The 23144-nt window shown below is 33.7% G+C and overlaps 1 protein-coding gene across 1 annotated transcript in view; it reads right to left on the reverse strand.

Moving 5' to 3' along the window:
• Positions 1–212: 212 nt before the first annotated feature.
• The window catches only part of LOC117340931 (SID1 transmembrane family member 1-like), a 32571-nt gene continuing 9639 nt past the window's right edge, over positions 213–23144 (reverse strand). The window contains exons 3-23 of the mRNA XM_033902714.1: positions 22191–22352; positions 21467–21611; positions 20382–20465; positions 19833–19977; positions 18420–18513; positions 17933–17973; positions 17407–17490; positions 15960–16099; positions 14591–14664; positions 14160–14226; positions 11795–11943; positions 11382–11430; positions 10797–10914; positions 10382–10518; positions 8685–8787; positions 8129–8202; positions 7309–7355; positions 6093–6198; positions 5505–5615; positions 4202–4315; positions 213–3688 (exon numbers count right to left, since the gene is read on the reverse strand). Coding sequence (XP_033758605.1) covers positions 3626–3688; positions 4202–4315; positions 5505–5615; positions 6093–6198; positions 7309–7355; positions 8129–8202; positions 8685–8787; positions 10382–10518; positions 10797–10914; positions 11382–11430; positions 11795–11943; positions 14160–14226; positions 14591–14664; positions 15960–16099; positions 17407–17490; positions 17933–17973; positions 18420–18513; positions 19833–19977; positions 20382–20465; positions 21467–21611; positions 22191–22352 — 2107 coding nt within the window. The 3' untranslated portion in view covers positions 213–3625. The remainder of the gene's footprint in view (positions 3689–4201; positions 4316–5504; positions 5616–6092; positions 6199–7308; positions 7356–8128; positions 8203–8684; positions 8788–10381; positions 10519–10796; positions 10915–11381; positions 11431–11794; positions 11944–14159; positions 14227–14590; positions 14665–15959; positions 16100–17406; positions 17491–17932; positions 17974–18419; positions 18514–19832; positions 19978–20381; positions 20466–21466; positions 21612–22190; positions 22353–23144) is intronic.

The following is a 23144-nucleotide window of genomic DNA, read 5'->3' on the forward strand; positions in this document are numbered from 1 at the left end:
TGAGTGTATTTGAGTAAAAAGTCAAGCCGCTCATGGGCGGCCAAAAGTGAGGCATTGTCATTGATTACATTAGGAAGAAGAAAAATATTCCCATTTAGATAGAAAGTAAAAATAAGATCCCAAATTTAGACGCCTCTCACCATCATGCAATGGGGGCAGGAGATAATACTTACTATCTACCTGCAGGACAGCAATAACACAAAAATACAACACTGATTCAAAAGTCATTTATTTCAAAATGGCCGCCTTCATACCTTGAAGTATACTGATAAAATATATAAAGTATGTATGCTTTTCGTTTTAAAGCTGAAATTTTGAAAGTTAATAATTGTAATCTCAATTTAAGCGGAGGCGTACATTCTGATCTAAGGTACATAGCATGCAATTACACAAGGATAAAGACAAATCATAAAATATAGATTACAAAAAAACCCCAAAAAACCCAGTAGATCTACCTTTTTATTGTGAAAGGATTATTCTGCATTATCACTATACATAGGAAACACTTTAACTGTTGCGATGGTTTAGAAGTTTTTTTATTATGATTATAAAATTCCACAACATTTCAACATAGAAAACAATACAATTCAGAAATCCACATCGTAATTGGAAAATATTATTAAAATAGTATATATCTTTCTCCGTCATACTGCACCTCAATATATCCTTACTAATGGTAATATAGCAAACGTCACTCGGCAAGCATTGGACTGGAACCCCCAAGGAAGAAGGAAAGTTTGCAGACCCACGCAGATTTGGCGAAGGAGCACAGACGCGGAAATGAAGGCAGCCAGTATGACATGGGCCGAGCTGAAGAGGGTCTCTCTAAACCGTGTCAGTTGGAGGAGTACTGTTGTGACCCTTTGTTCCCGAGCGGAACCAGAGACATAAGTCAAGTCAATGGTAATGTACTATATCCCCAAATAAGCTTCCTTATCGTTTACGATGTTACTAGCATTTGACTACCCTTAGGTTAGTATTTTGTAGCGTCCTATCAACAGCTTAGATCATATAAGTATGTAGAACGGATATTCATACCCTGCCTACACTGATCTCGTGACGACGACCATCTGTCAGAAATTGTCCGTCCGTCGTCCTGAGGTACGTTATCGCAGCTAATAAGTATGGTCTCCCCTGCGTACGGGATGCATGTCCATTTTGAGTACATTTTGAGTGCAATTGTTTTGTGGGATGCCGTGGAATGTTCGTGTTTGTTAACTTGTGACAGCGACGACTTTCTAGTGCAATTGAAGCATTCCGGCGGAGACACCGAGCAGGACACACCACCTGATCATATCATAATGACAACGAAAGACCACTGCCAAAATGCTGAGTACTGTGCAGGGGTTTATAGACTCTGGTATGTCTCGGTCAGGAGACACAACCCAAAACGAGACGTAATGAAGAAGAAAGTTGTTTAGAATGATAAACCGTAAGATCCCAAATTTAGTCACCTCTTATGAATCATCCAATGACTGTAGCAATTGGTCGGACTAGAGGTCCTTGGCGCCAAATATTGAATCAAATTATCAAATCGTTTCTCCTAATTTTCTCATTTTTCCTCTTTTTCTGTTAACATGAAATCTGAGAGATCCATAAAGGATTTGAAGAGAAAAAGAGATAACTAACTTCCATATGCATGTTTAGCGAAAAAATACATATTATAGGGTTGTATATCAGTTGTTTATTTTGCAAATAATATTTATGTGGATAAATATATGCCCCCAAATATGAACCGCAGTGATGAAAATAACATGAAATATGATCATTTATATCAAATATCATCCCCATATTTGTTCCGGTCTCGTTTCAATGTAGTACTTGATTAACAGGGGCAACTGTGAAATATTAGTACCACGAAATATTGTAAATATACAGTTAAATATTTTAAGCAATAAACTTCTTTTGGCCAAGTGAACACATATATATATCACAGATACTTTGCGTACAACAAAAATAGACAACATTGGAATGTACAGTACATTATATAGATATTATTTCCATACTTGAGTTTCCTTAAAGTTTTACAGTACTTAGACGTAAAGTGAGACATGTACTGTATACATAGAGGATATTTAACAGTGTCTTCAGTACTTTCAGATATATCTCTCAGGTGGGGCTAATACAGATGTTTTTACCAGTGCGCAATATTAGGCACACGAGTGAAATATATCTGGAATTAATGCCATAATGGAGATTCTGGTAAATATTTTTTACTACATTTTTATACCAAAATATACAGGTTAGCTATTTTTTCTCCCATTATAGTTTGTTAGCAGTGTTCTGATCGGTCAAATAAGAAAATGTGATATTTTTCACTGGTAAAAATTGTAATAAAGAATTTATATCAATATAGCTTAATATCGCATGAATATGCATCAAAAATCCAAACGTACGAAATTAAATGTATGATATATTGAAATATACAAATGCGTTCTAAATCTCAATATATAAAATAAATGTATTCCATATTCAAATATACGTATACAGTGCATTTTTAAAATCAAACATTCAAATGTATTCTAATTTTATTCAAGAATACAAAATGTGTTTGAACATCAAATATACAAATGTATCATGAAATTGAAACACAATGTATATACATATCCAAATGTATTTAACATTCAAATAAACAAAATACATATTCACTCATGCAAATGCATCTGAAATGCGTTGTAAATAAAAATGTTTTCCAAAATTAAATTTTATGAAGTCTTTAAACATATTTGAAATTCAATGTAATTATAAACGCATTTTCATCAATATATATCCTCTGTCAGACACAATATTTACTGCAAAAATGCTCAACAACATTTTGTATTTGGAATGATCTGAAAAGCACATCTAAGGATCATACATCAAGTCAGACATATACAAAAATCCTTCAAATAAAAAAATCTCTAAGTAATGTCCACATGTCCAATAACACAATTCAAACAGTAACAAGGTAAATAGTATATGCATTATGAAGAATATGTTTTACAGTACTTTGAGGTTTTACCAACTTAAGCATGTACAGCAGGAATTCAGTTTAGGCACTCTCACTGTTTTATATTAATATTATTTATCATTAGTGATACTCCTGGACAGTAAAATATCTACCCAGTTCAAGGACTCAGGGTTGTCAAACAAGAACTATGGTAGGAAGTGATTTAATTCAAAAGTACCATATATGGTAAACCACATTTTCTCACACACCCACAGTGTTATAGAGCTTACTAGAGTTGTCCTGTGGGATAAATGCTTGACTAGTTTAGACCTTCATACAGCATATTTATTATTTGGGAGATAAATACTTTATTCTGGATTAAAATGAGTTTGCATTATTGGAAATTCAGTTTAATACATCATTATTTATATACATTTTCTGGGGCATTGACTTCTGTAGAAAGACTTTAATGTCATCATTCAATGTAGATTTTTTTGTTCATATCAACATTCGTCACAAAATAAACACTTTATATCAACTATTTTGTAGGCATATTCAAATATTATACAGTTGTTACGACTTTTTTAAATGCCGATATTATGACATATGACACAGCAGGAGTAATACTGTATTATCAGAGAATGTCTATCACTTTGTCAATCGATGACATCATCATCAGTTGTTATTGGGATATCTTCAGAATACTGTGATTCTGTCCCTGCGTGTGGAGAACAGGTCATCATCCAAGGTCAAAAGGACCTTAAATAGACAAACAAAAATCCATCAAACATCACAGACAAACAAAAATCCATTGGACATCACAGACAAACAAAAATCCATTGAACATCATTTTTCTAACTAAATAACTACAATATTTTAGTCCATTCATCTGAATATAGAGACAGCCATCCAAAGGCTGGATTCTATACTGTATCATTATTGAGAGTGGTTTAAATGCATACTAGAATCTCCAAATCAAGGAACATTACAAGTCTAGACAAAGGAACAAGAGGATGTTAAAATATCTCTTGATTACATTAAAACAGAAAACCCCATCTCTCAGTTTACTTACCAAAGGAACAAAAACTTCTCTCTTAGTTTTCTTACCAAAAACACATTTCCCAGTTTACTTACCAAAAGGATAATAAAAAAATCTCTGTTTAATTACCAAAAAGGACAAACACATTTCCCAGTTTACTTACCAAAAGGATATTAATAAAAAATCTCTGTTTAATTAGCAAAGAGGACAAACACATCTCCAAATTTACTTACCAAAAATGACAAAAACATGGCGATGGCCGACAAGAAATGCCAGACATCGTGTGCATCATAGAAATCCAGCAACATACAGCCTTTGTTACCTTCCCTAGACTTTGATGGAGTCAGCTGTAGGACGAGATTACACATGTAGATCAATACAACATATGGAGCAGATCACATAAATAATGTACCAATGGTCTGTATTTAGATCCTTACAATGTTCTGTATGTGGAAACATAAAATGACTTTATTTGGAAACATATATATATTGACCTTTATTTAGAACATACAATGACCTATATTTGGAAACATACATTGACCTTTATTTAGAACATACAATGACCTATATTTGGAAACATATATTGACCTTTATTTGGAAACATAAAATGACCTACATTTGGAAACATATATTGACCTTTATTTAGAACATACAATGACCTATATTTGGAAACATATATTGACCTTTATTTGGAAACATAAAATGACCTACATTTGGAAACATATATTGACCTTTATTTAGAACATACAATGACCTATATTTGGAAACATATATTGACCTTTATTTAGAACATACAATGACCTATATTTGGAAACATATATCGACCTTTATTTGGAAACATAAAATGACCTACATTTGGAAACATATATTGACCTTTATTTAGAACATACAATGACCTATATTTGGAAACATATATTGACCTTTATTTGGAAACATACAATGACCTATACATGTACTTGGAAACCCATTATGACCTTTATTTAGAACAATGTACAATGGACTGTGTTTGGAAACTAAAATTGTGACACAATAACCTATATTCAGAAGCAAAGTCTTCACACACAAAAAAAAATCAATATTAGTTACCATTTTTTTTTTGAAATGTGAAAATTGATACATTCAAATTAAAGTACATGATTTTTTTTCTGTACAAAGTAAAAGGGTTTTAATCTCAAACCTGAGATCACTTCTTCAAACCAACATGTTTTCTTTATTCCACCTTTTACTGTTCAAAGATTACAATACATATCAAGTAAAAGGGTTTTAATCCCTTCAAACTATCATGTTTGCTTTATTCCACCTTTTACTCCAGCTAGCTTCTCAGGAAAATGTTTTCCTAACCTCATGACTTTTATTTTCATTGATAAATAAATTATTCCCCCACTACCTAAACCGTGAATTCTAGATGAGAAAATCTCAATCACATGGACTCCATTTAAAGCCCAGACTCAAATCTCAAGGTCAAAAACTTAAGGCTCAAGGTCACATAGATTTTGAGGTGACATTTTTGTTGAATAGTAACGTATCAGTTCTTACCTGCCAGGATGTTAGATGAGCGAAGAAAAAGTAGAGAGCAAAGGCCCACACTACTGCTGCTGTTAGGATACACATGACTGCTATAGGGTGAATCTTCTCCTTATATCTCAACTAAAACACAAAACTCAATTATATACAAGGTGTATATCTCCTTATATCTCAACTAAAACACAAAACTCAATTATATACAGAGTGTATCTTCTCCTTATATCTCAACTAAAACACAAAACTCAATTATATACCGAGTTTATATCTCAACTAAAACACAAAAAACTCAATTATATACAGAGTATATATCTCAACTAAAACACAAAACTCAATTATATACGGGGTATATCTTCTCCTTATATCTCAACCAAAACACAAAACTCAATTATATACAGAGTGTATCTCCTTATATCTCAACTAAAACACAGAACTCAATTATATACAAGGTGTATATAGCTATCCAAAATACATTATTCTAAAACATCACATCCTTTCTGATACTAGGGTATTACATTTAGTCTCAATGCATATCATTGTCACCCATCAATCATTCACGGTCACATGATCAGATTGATTTACGCACTGTCGTGTAGAACTTACCTTCATTATAATGTAGAAGAGACAATAGAGAAGAAGGTTTACTATAAATATCCCTAACAAGTAGCTGGCAAAGTCGGAGGGTTTATTCACGGCTCCATATATGGCACTGTAATGTTAAAGTTCAAATTGTCAAGAGTTGATCCTTCTAACATACATGTACTGTATCAATCACCGATGACCATCATCAGTGAACAAACTTTTAAAATTATCAATGGAAAATCAAACATGTTCAAAATTTATAATCTCCATATATTTTAAATTTTGATAAAGCTAAAATTTTAATTCACAGATATGTGAACACACAACACACCAAAAACCATGTGTGCACATAATGCATACATAATTATAGATTACAATGTCAATTTACAAAAATTTATGTTGTGTATTAAATTTTAGCTTTGATTATCTCAGTAGACCTTTATACAGATATAATAACTGTTATATATTTGTATGAATCATTGTTCTCATATTCAACGTTCGTGAGTCTAATATATAGAACAGTACGTACATACAGTAGCCGTGGTGGTATTTCCCCGCATTTTAGAGAACAAAGAAATGTGATGGAATTTTTAGACTAATGTAAATTTCTTACCAGAGGTAAACAAACAGGTAAATTCATTTGAAATAGAATCTAATCCAGAAATGCACTTTGCCTGCACAATCACACATTCATTGTATTGTGTGAACATCATGCATACATCACATAAAATTGTGGATATATCCCACAACTGTAGCATAGTTCAATTTGTTCTTTCTGTTGGGTCAACTAGAATACAATAGAAGATTCAAAGACCATTTATGTCAAAAATTATGGTCAAACTTCGGCAGTTTTGTTCCCAATATGGAGGACTAGCAACTATTTGGTAATATGGGAGCCATTGCTACCTAATATTTCAGCAAATCACTTGGTAACTACACTGTATGTCTGGCTATTCTAGACAATCAGCTGTCATTACCATAATTATGGTGATTTATTTCTGAGGTCGTTCAGAATTCAGAAATTGGACAAAGGTCATTAGAATAGGTCACTTGAGACTGCCTCTGGTGACCTTATAACTAGTGATCAGAGAGTGGAAACTTAAATATTTATTTTCTTCACCTTTCGAGCTGTTTCCATGAAAACTGGCCATACGTTTGTCATGTGAATATTATTGATTCTATATGACTTTGATATAATTACATTTTTTTCAATCAATATTATGTTTAAGATACTTACAAACTCCAATTCAGTACATTCCCTATAAAGAGTATTATAAGTCTGTCCTGAAAGATAAGATATATTCATAATCAAATATATATGTCATGTAAATATTTTATGTGACAACATTAATTTTGCAAATATGTTCAAACATGTACTTATCTATAATTAGATGAATGAAAAGTCACAAAATTTCACTAAGAATTTTTGGCACATCTAAATATGAATTACTCATCAACATCCATGACTACCGTTATGAATTTTTGAAAAAGTAAATCTCAAAATACACATTACACTTTTTTAGTTGTTGTCATAAAAAATATCTGATAAGATTTCGTAATTTTATTTTGACATGTTAGCATGTGTTTCTGTCCATTTTAATTATCAAACCATCCATCAGAACCTAAAATTACTTCCATGTTCTAGAGGAAATTTATTTTTTGATTTATCTTTAAAATACTAATTTCAAATTCTACAAGGTGCTATTCACTTTTACTAGGTATAATCTGCCTGTTATCCATTGAATTTACCCGTGTGATATTTTTGTATTATGTTACTTATGTAATATACACTGTTACATTAGCTGTCCCAGTAACAGATTAATCGTGACATTATAATATAGACAATGATGTCACATCATGAATCATACATGGCACAACATAATATGATAAAAATTCTGATACTCGATTTATAAACCCTCAATCTAAAATGAAAACACATTTAAGATCCTAAACAAATGAGGCATTTGCTAATATTAGAAGTAGAACTCATTCTCATGTGACCTGTAAGTTGTTTTAAATAAGACGTTAAGATACGGATGTGATGTTTGTCAACTGACCTTATACATTGGTGTAGTACAATGGCCACACTCGTACCGTATGGATAAGTACAACTTTGTAATGATCCCTGTGTCTGAAAAATAACATTTAAATTATGTATTAAGTCTTACAAATCAAAGGAATTTTATTTTTAGCATTTTTCTTATATTTAGATTCAGTGTTAAAAAGTCCCAACTAGTTTTGGAAACAATAAAAATGTGAAATATAGTTTTGGTGTGTCATTATTATTTAGCTCTATAGTCTCTGAGACAGAACCCCCCTTTAGATACTGTATAACCTGACAAGTCATATCAAATACACGTTTTTGGAAAAAATTAGGGAGTTAACTCTGAAAGTAAAGAGATGCTCTATTTCAGTACTAATTCCATCAAGGTATTCATGAGATATCATGTACACAAGTTTATCACGGATGGACGGCGTTGGACGTACTCATGCACAGGTGCACAGACAAAGTGGTTTATATACCCTGTGCCCCATACTAAAGTGGGTGGTATATCCAACAGATAAATAATTCATATCAGTTGTAATATCAAATGATAAAAAAAGAAAACATACTCAGTTTAAAACGACCCATGTAGTAGATATAGACACTGAGGAGAAGTGAGGCAAGCATGTCAACAAGTGCGAACAGGATCCAGAAAATACTTGTACCATATACCTGAAATGTAGAACAATTCATCACAACAGTTCAACAATGTTGGTTTCATCATATGTACTCACAGTTTTGGTACATACAGGAACAGGTATCAAAAGTTGAATTTACAACTAGGTGCTATGTTCTTCAATTATTTTGGATATGGTTATCATTGTGTATGCATAAGTGGATAGTAAAGGTCATAATAACAGGTTAAGCTGATGGGATTTCCCCACTATAATTATGGTAGCTGTGACATTTACTCAGAGAGCAAACTAGCCATGAGGTAGCCGTGGCATTAACTTAAGAGAGAAAATATTTGCTAGTTTGAGTCCCAGCATGGGACAGGTATTTTTCAATGCTAATTGCAAAGTGTAAGCTCAAGGTGTTTGAGAGGATAGGCTATGGAGACCTAAAGAACCTGGGTTAACAATTTTGTCTCTGGGGTGAAGACTTTGTGAAGGATTAGTGTAAAAGTGGAGAGTATAGGTCAATTTACTTTATCCTAGTGGTAGGCTGTCTGCATGGGAAAAAGCAGTCACTATAATATAGTTTGAGCCCCAGGACGGGCAGGATATGTTTCCTTACAACATCCTAGCTATCTAGTATTCTACTTATATAAAGACAAATATTACCACAAGAAATTCACATCTTTTTCCTATTGTATCAATAATACTTAATGTACATAAATTGTGCTTATCTCAAACTTACAATCTACAACACCTAATAATCTAGCCATATGTAAACTTGATTTATTTTACAAGAAATGCAAAGTAAGTTTCATATTTGTTTATAATTCCTGTTGGCCTGGCAAGGGCCTTACTGTAAAAAGAAAACCAGAACACCTGGAGAAAAACCTACGTAGTCGTCGGCAAATGACCGCATACCTTTTCACGTCCAATCGCGGGGAATAAAATTCTAGCAGTCTAAGTGAAAGACAAATGTGTTACTACTGTGTCACCTGACCACCTGTGGTTGTATACCTAACCATTGATATACCACACTGAATCAAGATGAATGACATCCCTGAAAAAATGTTAAAGTGATAATCTGCCCGATGATACGTTGATAGTGAGAGATCATCTATTACATGAATTCCTGGAATATCTGAAGTATTGAGGCTATAACAAACCCTCCGATACTCACCACACCAACAACAGCTATATCTGAAGTATTGAGGCTATAACAAACCTTACGATACTCACCACACCAACAACAGCTATATCTGAAGTATTGAGGCTATAACAAACCCTCCGATACTCACCACACTAACAACAGCTATATCTGAAGTATTGAGGCTATAACAAACCTTACGATACTCACCACACCAACAACAGCTATATCTGAAGTATTTAGGCTATAACAAACCCTACGATACTGACGACACCAACAACAGCTATATCTGAAGTATTGAGGCTATAACAAACCCTCCGATACTCACCACACTAACAACAGCTATATCTGAAGTATTTAGGCTATAACAAACCCTACGATACTGACGACACCAACAACAGCTATATCTGAAGTATTGAGGCTATAACAAACCCTACGATACTCACCACACCAACAACAGCTATATCTGAAGTATTTAGGCTATAACAAACCTTATGATACTCACCACACCAACAACAGCTATGAAAATGACAAACGCCATTACGAGGTAGGAAGTGTGGGCCTTGGCGCTGATATCTGGATGTCTACTCTGATAAATCCGCAGCACACACAGACAGGCGATGATGTACATGAACGAGGTGTCTACAAAACCAACACAAGACTAACTCAACCAGAGTTTCATATAACCTGAGTCTATATCTAAATTTATGCTCTGATAAAAATTTTACCACAAGGAATTTAGGGTTTAGCGACTACATTTAACATAAGTGAAACATACAAATAATTAGCTGAAGAAGATTGTATACTTTTAACTAATCTAAATCATTGTGATCAGACAATTATTTTACAGAAAAATCATTATTTTTCATAATGATAGGCCTATATATTGCTACAAGTTTGAATTTCCTACATGAACTTACCAAACTGGAAGTTAGAGTAGTTGGGACAGACATGGTAGCAGGCACTCATCACGCCTTCCATACACAGTGCCAGCCCCATCGCGTACAGTAAACCATTGTGTTGTGGAAGGCCATATTTCTGTTGGAGAAAAAAAAACAGATAACTTTCTTCTGTCATCAACAAATGGCTTTTACAAGTACTAATTATAGTACACTTTGCAGTATTCGAACAATAGATTGAAATTCTTATTATTTGGGATATTTATATAATTTGTCCATAACTGAAATATACATACTCATGCTATAGCCAATATATGTCTTACATATTAATTAAAATGTAATAAAAAGCGATGTATTGATAACCAAGCATCCAGTCAAAAGCATGACACAAGCTCTGTCAGATTACCCAATACATTTGCATGTTTGATCTGGTAATTGACCTTTATTAAATGTCTGACTTGGTGAACTGTGTATATCCACTGCAGTACTTATCCTCTCTCTACATTAAATCAATTTAAAGTACAGTACTGTACGATACATAATTCCAAGCATGTCACTGTTTGGGTTCTCACTGCTTAACATCCTAAATCAGGGCTAAATACTTACTGTTTCTACCATAGGGTTTCTCTCTACTGCCTTTTTATAAACCAAATCTCTGAAAATATACAGAAAAATATCTACATTTACAATTTTTGTCTATAAACCAAGTTGCTATATTTCAGAAAAATACCTGCATATGCATTTACCATAAACTACTATTTAATACGTCTCCAAATTATTTCATTTATATAAAAATATCTGGTTATTCAGCATTGCATGTCTAAACTGATTCAATTTACTGTCTGAATATATTGGTTTCATGCACCAAAATGTTAAAAAAAATAGCCAAAATTTCACTTTTATTAAAAAAAAAAAGAAAAAAAGTTAGAATTGCAGTGTTAATCAGCCAGTCTCAGTTTTATTCACTTCTTCCAGTCAAGTTAGAGGAAAACAGACCCTATAAGTATGATGTTACTCACCTCCTCCACACCAGTAATAGGAACAGACACCCAAGCATGATGTAGCCAATGTTACTGAATACATTGTTGAAGGCACTAAGTACCCCGAGGGGCCGGGAACAGTCAAAGTTGTAGTAACAGATATCCTGGTCACCAGTCTCGTGTAAAACCTGTAACATCACGTCAAATATTAAGTTATATTTCACTCTGTTTTAATCCTCACTCTAAACTCCAATCAGGAACAAGGAGTGGCTTGATAAATTGTATATCAACATGTACATGATTTGTGTTTTATTTCATCTGTACCATATGATGCTTGTGTAAAGCTAATGGGCATCCAGCTGCTTTAGACAATATTGCTAGGAAACTATATATAGGGCTTCAGAAGCAGCATTCATTCATTCTTATTACATGAGAAAAAAAAAGAGGTCCCAGAGGGATCATGGTGCCCACCATTATATGATCCATATCAGTCAAATGAAAGACTTTTTTCCCTCTTCTTTTCCCTTCTTTCACTCTTCTTTCAAAACATTTCAAATTAACTTTATATAACATGATATAGCAGGAGTAATCTGTAATTGTCAAAATCCAAGATGGCTACCAGTCGACCATGTTGTTTTCCGATCTGTCCAAAATGAAATATGCACAGCTAAGGACCAAGAGGAACTTACACATGAAATTTAAGAAAGATCCCTTTAGTACCTTCAGAGAAATAGCGATTATAAGAATTGTTTACAGAGAGACGGGCGGACCACGGCACAGAATGAATAGCCCTCCATCTGAAATCTGATAATGGTGGGCTAAAAATCTAAAATGCTGAAGAAATCTGTTCACTTATGTCAGGCTTGTCCAAGACCTTTTGTGACAACTACTGAGTAAAACTACATTATATTGACCAATAAAAACTTACAATTACATACTGACACTTGATTGTAAAACAAACTGTGCATCAAGATGTGTTACTGGTAAATCCATGAGAAAAAAATATGAAATTGAAATCAGAACAAAACCACCACATTAGTGAAAACTTACCAACCCTCCCTGTTTTTGAAGAAGATCCCAATTTTGAGAAGTGAATTTTGACATAAATTTGACAGGTGACCAAAACTTCTTTATTGTTAATAACATTTTGTTGAGGTAACAAATAAAAAAAGTTACTAAAATGATGAAATGTTCGTATATTCATCTTGAATCTTTGAACACACACAACCTTTTCCGCATGAAAGAACATTCCAAGAAATTGGAAAGCACGGTCAATACAGTATTTAAGGTTTTATGAGGTCAAAAATCCTATGGAGCAAATGAAGAAAATTGCTTAAAACTGTTAAACTTGTCCACTTTCTCCATGACAACAAATCAGAAAAACGTTCCTGCATTTCATTCAATAATTCTATTCACATTAAATTGCAATATTATATTTATAACAACAATTTCTCAGTTATTTCATAGAATAAATAATAAATATGATATTGGTACTAAAATGATCGAAGCATGGTGTTTGCTTATAAACATCGACACAGAATTTGGAGTCGGCCAATATTTGAACCATACGCAGCAAACTGCCAGGTCACATTGTAAACTCAAAAGTTATAGAGAAACAAGCAACGTAGTGAAATACATATCCTCTACTGAACCCTGCTAAAAATAGTAACAGTGACCTTGACCATGACCTTGACCCAACATCCCTGAAGCTTTAGAACTTGTCTAAGATATTATAGTCCTTTCTACCACAATACCCTGTGTTATTCAACTCTCAGACCATCAGTTAATCATTACAGCTGTTGATTAAAAATCTGTTTATATCACACGTGGTATAAACTCTGTACGCATTTTGATTGGCTAACACGGTGAATTTTGACCCAAGCTGCAATTGTTATTGACGTCATCAATAATCTAATGACGTCACATCACCGGGTCCCGGACGTCACCGGTACACTTTATTTGCATACGCGAAATTCTACTTGGCCACGTTTCCCTTTGATTCAAGCCGATATTATTGTGGTAGAAACAGGTCACACGACTCGTGATTGTTGGATATGGAATTTATTTCACACTCGTAAGTTATTTTTTAAAAGTTGCAATAAACACTCGCTAAAGCTCGTGTCTTTTGTAACTTTTAAAAAATAACTTACTCGTGTGAAATAAATTCCATATCCAACAACCACTCGTTGTGTAACCTCTATTTATCATTGTTTGAAGTTTGATCAAAATCCCACAAGGAATGAAGTCGCTGGTGTCTACATACAGTACATACATGACAGACAGACAGGAAGTCTGTATTCCAGCCAGTTTCACCAGTAGGGCAGTAAAAACAGAGTTGTCCACCCTTAGGTTACTGATATAGAAGGAGCCAGTTGTAAATATGGATGGAGAGAATGTGACTCACCTTTTGGTATGTCACAACAAGCTGGAGGACCGGTAGACCGTAGAAAATAGAAATAGCTACGAGGTTTCTGTAAATATAAACATCAATACATTAAATGTTATATAATAACTATGTAACAAGCTGCATTTTGATAAGAGAAATGATACACACTGTATATATAGCTGTGATACTTCTGTAAATGACATTATCGCCGATATAACAGTATATTTTCCATTTTAATAATGGAGAATCAAGCATTGTTGTGAAGTTTTAGCTGTCAATCTTGGTGCTCGGTATGTTTATCAGCAAAACAGTGACACATATAGGACAAGAACACAGAATTTTAAAACATTTCAGAGCTCAAATAATGTAATTTTGACTGTTCAGCATTTTAATGAACTGTCTATAAATTCCAGTTTTATGATCAAAATGGAAAACACCTTATTGCTTACCTACAAAAGAGCTTGTAGTTTTTCTCCTGTCGCTTCTTTGGCTTCAAAGCCAAGTCACACACAAAGAGTGCAGTCTTAAAGAGAAACAATAAAATCATGTATTATCCATGTTTTCCATTTTTTATGCAAACTCAGTAATATTTTTAGAATGGTCTATCAACACAGAAAAATGAAGCAACATCCATGTAGCTAACAATATTGAAGACAGAAGTCAACATAGTCCAACAATACTGAGTAGATAATGAAGGTATACATATACATGTATATCGTAAACTAGAAAATATCTGTAAGACATGAACTGTTCCTATGCAGTAATGTATCCTGAGCAGAAGGGGTCGAAGGTGACCTTGACCAATGACAACCAGAATGTGATCAGGGTATCGTTTAACAAAGCTTCGTAACTTACGAAATTTCATAAATATTAACGAAAACTTTACGCGAAACTTAAAAAGTTTGAAAGTCTGTTTCACAAAGGTATTCGTAACTTTTTTCGTATCTTGTGTCAAAATCGTACTTTCTCCTGGTAAAAATATACTGCATTCTAACATGGAGTTCAAGAAAGACGACACGTTTGGGGTGAAAAGTGTACGCTGGCCCTTTACCAGAGTCCTGTACACAAACTATGAACTTTATATTGTTCTATCTAAATAACTGAATTATTGAGAGAAATTCGTTATTTTTGTAAAATTACAATTTCGTATTGTTCATTGTTTTTTACAGATTTTGCTCACTGTGAATATGCATACAATTAGTTGCATGACAATGAGTGTTTTGCCAGCATATCCCTTCTCAACATTCAAAACTTGGTTTCTATCTCGAAAACAATCACTCACAAGGCATAGTCCGTCTCTTATGATAATTTGCAATTGAGTACGTCATTTTCTGTTCAAAGGGCATGTTTGCATATGATTTTAAATTGTTTGCGTAAGTTATGACAGGGTTGATATGGTGTTAAGTTACACAAAGTTTTTGCTTAACTTAGGAATGTTTGTAAGTTACTAAGTTTTTGTGAAAAGCTTAGTATATTAAATTGTAAATCAGACCTACACAAAAGTTACGAAAATTTGTGAAATGGTACCCAGGTGTAGAACTCTGTGATTCTCAAGTTTAGTTATTGATATGGAATGGGACAGGAAGTGATGTTACAGGAGGGAAAAACAATGGTAACACTAACCCCAACCCCCAACCCCCTTCCAAATGGTGAGGGCATAAAAAACTAAAACAGCTATGGTAAAGAATATCTTGTTGAGCAGAAGGATGGATTTCTGTCAAAGACAGCAAGCATTAACTTCCACAAAATCTGTCTGGTTGACATGCTCTGTAAAATTTATTTAAATCAAGTCTAGGAAAAATTAAGATAAACACTCACTTTTGTACGAATGACATTTTTCTCACTGGTGGAATCATCTAGGAAGTCAACGTCTTCCTCAGAGGGGGTCCTGTGGTAAGGTGGGGCCCCAGACGGGGAAACTGAGTACATCTCTTTATTTCTCTGGGCACTGCTTTCCTCTGTGTGACACATACAGCTGACATTAGTTAATATTTAGTAAAACAACACAAATATCATTGCATCAACATATCTACAGAGTACACACTGATCCTATTGGATTTCAGATTTGATGGGTTTCAGAATTCTGATTACATAGTATGTGTACTGATGCATTTACTGTACATTACATAATTTAGTGAGTATTTCATTTAAGCTGGATTTAAGATTAGGGAGAATATATTTACCTTTATTTTTTTTACAACAATTGCGAAACAAGTTATATCAACTTGTATTAATCACGCTTGTTGGCCCGGATAGAAGCGCGCGAGGGGTCTTACTGTGGGAGGAATCCGGAGTACTCGACCGCCTTGGTGAAAGGGAAGAGTGTTACCACTGTACGTTATGTGCCACCTGACCACCCTTAGAGAATATATTTAAATTCTAGAACTTTGTACCCCAATGAAGTATATAATACTGATAAAGTTTACTGTAAAAATACCTATTTTAGTGGGTATTTCATTTTAGTTGGATTTAAGATTTGGAGATAAATCAATAAGATCTAAATATTTGTACCGCAATGAATTATATAATACTGATACATTTTACTGTAGAAATACAAATTTTAAATTAGTTTTTTATTTCCATTGGATTTAGGATTTGGGGATACATGTATATTAATAGATTTCAGAAATTTGTACCCCGATGAATTATATAATACTGATACATTTTATTGCAAAACCTATATTTTTGTGGGTATTTCATTTTAGTTAGATTTAAGATTTGAGGATATATATTAATAGATTTCAGAAATTTGCACCCCAATGATTTATATAATACTGATACATTCTACTGTAAAAATAAATATTTCAGTGGGTATTTCATTTTAGTTGGATTTACAATTTGGGGGTACATGCATTTACAGATTTTTCAGAATTTTCTGAAATTTCAGCAAGCATTGATAATGGCATTATTTAAATGAATATAGGACAGCTTTGGCTAATTGAGGGTAGGCACACATGTCTCGGGAGAGAAAAATCCCTCTATGCCAGAGTGTAAGGGGTGTAAAACACATCAGTAAATCATAGTCTAGAAGAAACACTTTCTTGGGTGATTTTCTAGCACATCCACCAGCTTTTCCTAAATCTATCATCTTTCATCTTTTTCCTTTTTATTTTTGAATTAGAATTTCTATGCGTTATGTCAATTTTCAGGTATTTTACGACAGAATCTCCACATTCATGGCCTTTACAAGTTTGAAAGAAATTTTAATTTTCAAACATTGCTGCATATTAGAAAGAATGCACATAATAGATGGTTGTATACTAACCTGAATCTGGGTCTGGTTCTACAGTACCGTATCCATGACGACCGGAGAGATCCCTTCCTGTGAGAGGATTTGTCTCTTCTATATCTGCAAGTTCAAGGTCACAGGTATAGTCAGTGGACAAGCTAGGCCATTCATAAACATTGCTCAATATTTATAAATCACAAATTATTTATCACAGGGCGATCCTCTATGTTTAATTTGCCCTAAGCTATATCTCTTTAATGCACAGAAATGGAAAAGGACCCAGTAATTACAGGATTTTTCATTCAATTTCTATAAGGGAACCCTATTTCATTTGAAAAGTCACCATTTATAAAATATCTAACACAAATCCGGTTTCTTTACATAATTTATCAATGCTATCAACCTGATTATCGTTATACTTTAGATTTAAGGAAATTGATCACAACACCAATATCAGTCCAGTATCTAACATGTTTAAGTTACTTTGTCTAAAAAACAAATTGTATCCAGGTAATGCAATATTATAGACACTGAAAATGAAGTGTAAAATGAAATGAATTACCTTCCTCGAGTACAAATTCCCACACACCCCAATTTTTTCGACTGAAAAGTAAAGTAATTGATGATTTTTAATAGTCTAAGAGTTAAGTTTAGAGTTGGTACATTGCTACACAAGAGAGAATTCCACATTAATTCCCTTCTTTACTAAGTTATGTACATAAGAGTCAATCAGAATAACACTTTTGGAAGATTTTTTAAAGAATTGAAGTCTTTTTTAAAGTTTAAATTTACTAATAAGAATTTGATAAATATAATGAACATTCATCAGAATCAGAATAACTGTGAGAAACCATTTCTAGTTCAAGAACAATAATTCAAAAATTGAAGAAAAAAATTATAATTATGATAATTCCATTATAATTATTTTTTGAAACTCAATTCCGGTAATTTAAAAAAGATTTTTTTTTTCAACAAGAAAAAAATTGGATATATTAATTTAGGTCTTCCAAGATTTTGATATCCAAGTCCATATAAGGACAAGTCCTTACCAGCCGTGATATAAGACTCCGACCAGGAAGGCTACCACGTAAAATCCAACAAATACTCCCACTGCTCCTAAAATTCCGACGTAATACTTCTTAGCTGTAATAGAAATAGAACTAAACTTCAGATTTAGTTGATGGGTCAAAGTCATTTATTTCTAAAACTTGATTTTTCTTTCTATGTGATAAAGTTACCCAGGTAAATGAAAAATACTATGGTCCTAGAGGCCTTATACATACATTTAAATGAGAAAATGTCATATTTAGCCCTTACATGAGCTCAAATTAAAATACATTTAAATGAGATTTTACAATTTGTGTTTGATAAAAAAAATCAGGGATTACGTTTAATTTTGCTCTCTCACCTCTGGAATATGACATTGTAACAAGAGGCCAATGGGCCTTAATGGTCACCCCAATACTGAAATACATACAGCTTATATTTTTGATTTTAAATTAAGAATTTAACATATTTGACTAATGTGAGCTTGCAGGTAGTTCAACTTCATTTAAATAAACAAAATTTTTCAGTCTGTAGGATGCATTTTAGTTAATGAAGAAGTAATTTCATGATTTTAAAACATTTGACCCATGTGACCTTTGAAATAGCTCAAGATCATTCATTTGAAAACTTTGGCAGCCCTTCATCCCAGCATGCTACTGACACAATATCATGAGTCTGGGCCTCTTAGATAATGGGAAGAAGTCATTTAAAGATTTTAATACATTTGACACCTGTGACCTTGGAAGAGGTCAATGTTATTAGATTGAACAAACTTTGTAGCCCTATATCCTAGCATGCTACATAAATTTGAGCTTCTTGAATGCTGAGAAGATGTCATTTAAAATTTTCAAAACATTTGATTTCTGTGACCTTCAAAGTATATCAAGGTTATTAATTTCCACAAACTGTGTAACCCTTCATCTCGTGCTATCATTAGTTGAATATCATGGCCTCTTGGTAATTGAGAAAAACACATTTGACCCCTACCACCTTAAAAGTAGGTCAAGGTCATTGATTTGATCAAACTTTATAGCCCATCATCCCGAGCATGCCATTGGCCCAATATCATAGTCCTAGGTCTCTTGGTTGTTAAGAAGAAGTTATTTAAATATTTTAACATATATATATATTATTTATGTCGGATGATGCACAACAACACAAGGCCGGACAAAAGGCGATCACAATAGGTCTTCTTTAGTTCAGTTGAGACGAGAAATCTTCGATGCGCCGCAAAGGATCATACTATATTGTTTTTGTCTTATCCACACAATGGCGGTGACAGTCTTTGAATTTTTCATGAAATATTTTGAGGTTGCAGAGAGCAAAAGTGAATGTAACTCCTTAGATATTGATCATATCGTAAAATATGTCTTTAGCAAACAGATAAATCTTGTCACAGTCAATATGGTACCTACCACTTATAGTTCCATACACCTGTATCGTCAGCTGTTTCCTGCGAGTGTAGCCAGGTGATTGTATAGTCTCTATACCGTTACAGTCATAGTCTGAAGGCTTCAGTACGGTCACAATGTAGAATGATTTCTGCCCATATTGAGATTTCTGTAAGGTATTGACAGTAAGAGTATATTATACAATGTTAAATAATCAATTTCTACCCATATTGAGATTTCTGTAAGGTATAGAAAGTACACTGTATAATACAGAATGATTCCGGGCTGAATTAAGATTTCTGAAAGGTAATTTACAAAGAGAAAATACATTGTATAACACATCAACACTTTTTTCAAATTACATATTGTGTCATTAATAGAATAAAATCTCGCCAAAGTATATGAAAAAGAATGATTGAATTCGTTTTGAATGTCATATTAATTTAGCAGTCATATTTGTACATCTACAACCAGTTTTTCAGTAAAAGTAATAAGGACTCTGGTAAGATCTGTAGGAAGTTTTATTTCCAAAACTGTGTAGTTCTATATAAATCTATAAACTGTAACACCTACCTCAGCAGTGATGGCAGCTTGTTTGGTCATTGTTTGGTGAACACCAGAAAATTCAACATCTCGGTCAAGGTCAAACACAGGACACTATATGAACAACAAAGGTCAAGGTCAAATACAGGACACAAAATCAACAACAAAGGTCAAGGTCAAATACTGGGCATTAGATAAAAACAAAAGTCAAGGTCAACTACAGGACATAAAATAAAAGTGAAATACAAAATAACAAGAAATATCTTTAAAAAAAATAAACGGCATAGTTTTAATGCTGGTGGTTATAATGTAAAATTGCTGGTGAAATAAATTAACGAACTAATTAATACATGCAGCATCATATCCGGGAACAAAAGAAAATTATACGGCTATGCCGAAAAATATGAGTCAATTACTGACAATGGGAAAGAAAATATAGAACTGTCGTAGGGGGCCAACTCATACCTCCCATCCCCTCGCCGCCAATAATGTTATGTGTAGAAGAATGAAATCGATTGAAGTCTTGTAACAAAGGGTCATCTAAATTATCTAAATTTCGACCAATCAGAAGCTTCTATGTGGTAACTATGGCTGCCAAACCCATATGGTTGAATTTGCTGTCCCCTAATACCCCTACATACAAATTTTCATCAAAATTGAACAATATTTTGATTTTTACCAGAATCAGAAGCCTCCATGCGGTTACTATGGCAACGAAGACCATGCAGTTGAATTCCCAGTCCCCTAGTACCCCTAGAAAACCTACAAAACTTCAAGCTGGGTTGTAAAATAAATTCTGAAATTCTAAAGAAACAAATAGTACATTATTGATATTTGTTTTTGATATATGAATGATTACACTGACAGTCCGAAGAATTGTTAGTTACTACCTTCTGAGATATACCAACATTCAGAGATCTAATTACAGAGTTACCTACCTTGTCAGGTCTTACAGAGTTATCTACCCTGACAGAATTTACAACAGAGTCGCTAGCTACCTTGTCAGGCCTGACAAAGTTACTTACCTTGTCAGGTCTAAATAAATTACTGGTAGCTACTTTGGTAGACCTGACAGAGTTACCTACCTTGCCATACCTAATAACAGAGTTACCTACCTTGACATCTTGCACTGAGAATATCATACAGAGGTCGCTGTCAGATTTAGCCTGTACAATCACCGAGTCTACATTGTCCGGGAATGTGTACATAAAATACTGGGGCTCTGACGGGGTCACATTCACATTCCTGATCTCACCAGTGCTATAATAGTAGAGAAAGTAGTATACATTTGATATAAAATGAATGTAAGGACACGTAACAATCGCATTTGATAATTTACTGTTATAAAATAGGGGGAAAAGTTAGTGTTAGTGACTTTCTATATTCCTCCTACATAAAGCATAAGACAAGGTCTAACCAAACAAGCATACTGAATATTGCTAAAGCATGTCCCCTACTGGTCCCCTCTTAAAATAGTAACAGTGATCGTGACCTTGACCCAAAAACCTGAAACTCAAAATTATGGTCTTTTGTCAGTGTGTGAAGCTTGATCGAAGTTCCTCAAAGAATGTACAGCTCTGACAATCTTAGTCATTACGTATAACATACATACATATCCAACAGACAGAGATATAGAAGGAACCTATAGTCTCCATTCCCCTCCAACTTTTTCACCAGTAGGGGACTAATAAATTGAACTTCATTATCACAAAGCGATAAAAAAATGCAGGTATGCACAAAGTCTAATAAATGGGTTAAAGTGACCTATTTCCAACATTGTGTAATGACCATGTTGTGATGACATGGAATCTAAAATTTTTGAATAACTACTTATATTACCTGAGGTGAAAATCTGTCACAAAATCAGCCGAGATTGTAAATGTGGTGTTCTGTTTAGAGAAAGTTGATACATCAACGAAAACAGTCTGGTTACTGGCTGAAGAGTTCCGATGGATGGCATCAACAGGACAGAGGTTACGACTGACCACGTTATACGTGTAACTGTAAAATAGTGGCAAAATACGAGTGTCAAGAATAAATTTCAGAATACATTTGATCATTTTACCATGTAATAGGGCCATGTCATAAATATCCTATCACACGTGTAGTAACACCATTGTGATGCCATAAGTAAATTCTGACATCGCAATTCATATTTGTAATTTGGGCATTGGGCAATACTTCATGTTGGCCATGGTGGCCATCTTGGATTATTGAGCAACCAGAAAAATAACAATACATGGTCAGAACCATCTCAGCGTCATTTGAACAAACAGGTGAAACTTTAGAAGTTTGAAATGTGTTTTTTTTGTTTATTGTGGCCTTTGCAGCCATCTTGGATTTTATCAAACTGAATTGAAAAATACCTTCTGGTAGAACTTGTTTAAAATAGATGTTGCTATTGAGTCAAATCTGCACAATTAATTAAGATTTAAAATAAGATTTTAGCACATTTGACCCCAGTGACCTTGAACACAGGTCAAGGTAGATCATTTGAACATAATGAGTAGCAATTTTACTAAAGCATGCTACATTGTACAAGACCAATATCAGTTCTGTGCAGGGCCTCTTGGTTGTTGATGAAGCCATTTAAACATTTAGGTCAATTTGACCCCTGTGACCTTGAGTGTAGGTATAGGTCATTCATTTGAACAAAATTGGTAGGCCTTCACCAAAGTATGCTGCAGACCCAATAACTGGTCCCTTGACCTCTTGATTATTGAGGAGAAATTGTTTAAATTTGTTTTTGCATAATTTAACCCTTCAGACATTTCATTTGAACAAACTTCACAC

This window comes from Pecten maximus, chromosome 13 (assembly GCF_902652985.1).
Source record: "Pecten maximus chromosome 13, xPecMax1.1, whole genome shotgun sequence".
Taxonomy (NCBI): Eukaryota; Metazoa; Mollusca; class Bivalvia; order Pectinida; family Pectinidae; genus Pecten; species Pecten maximus.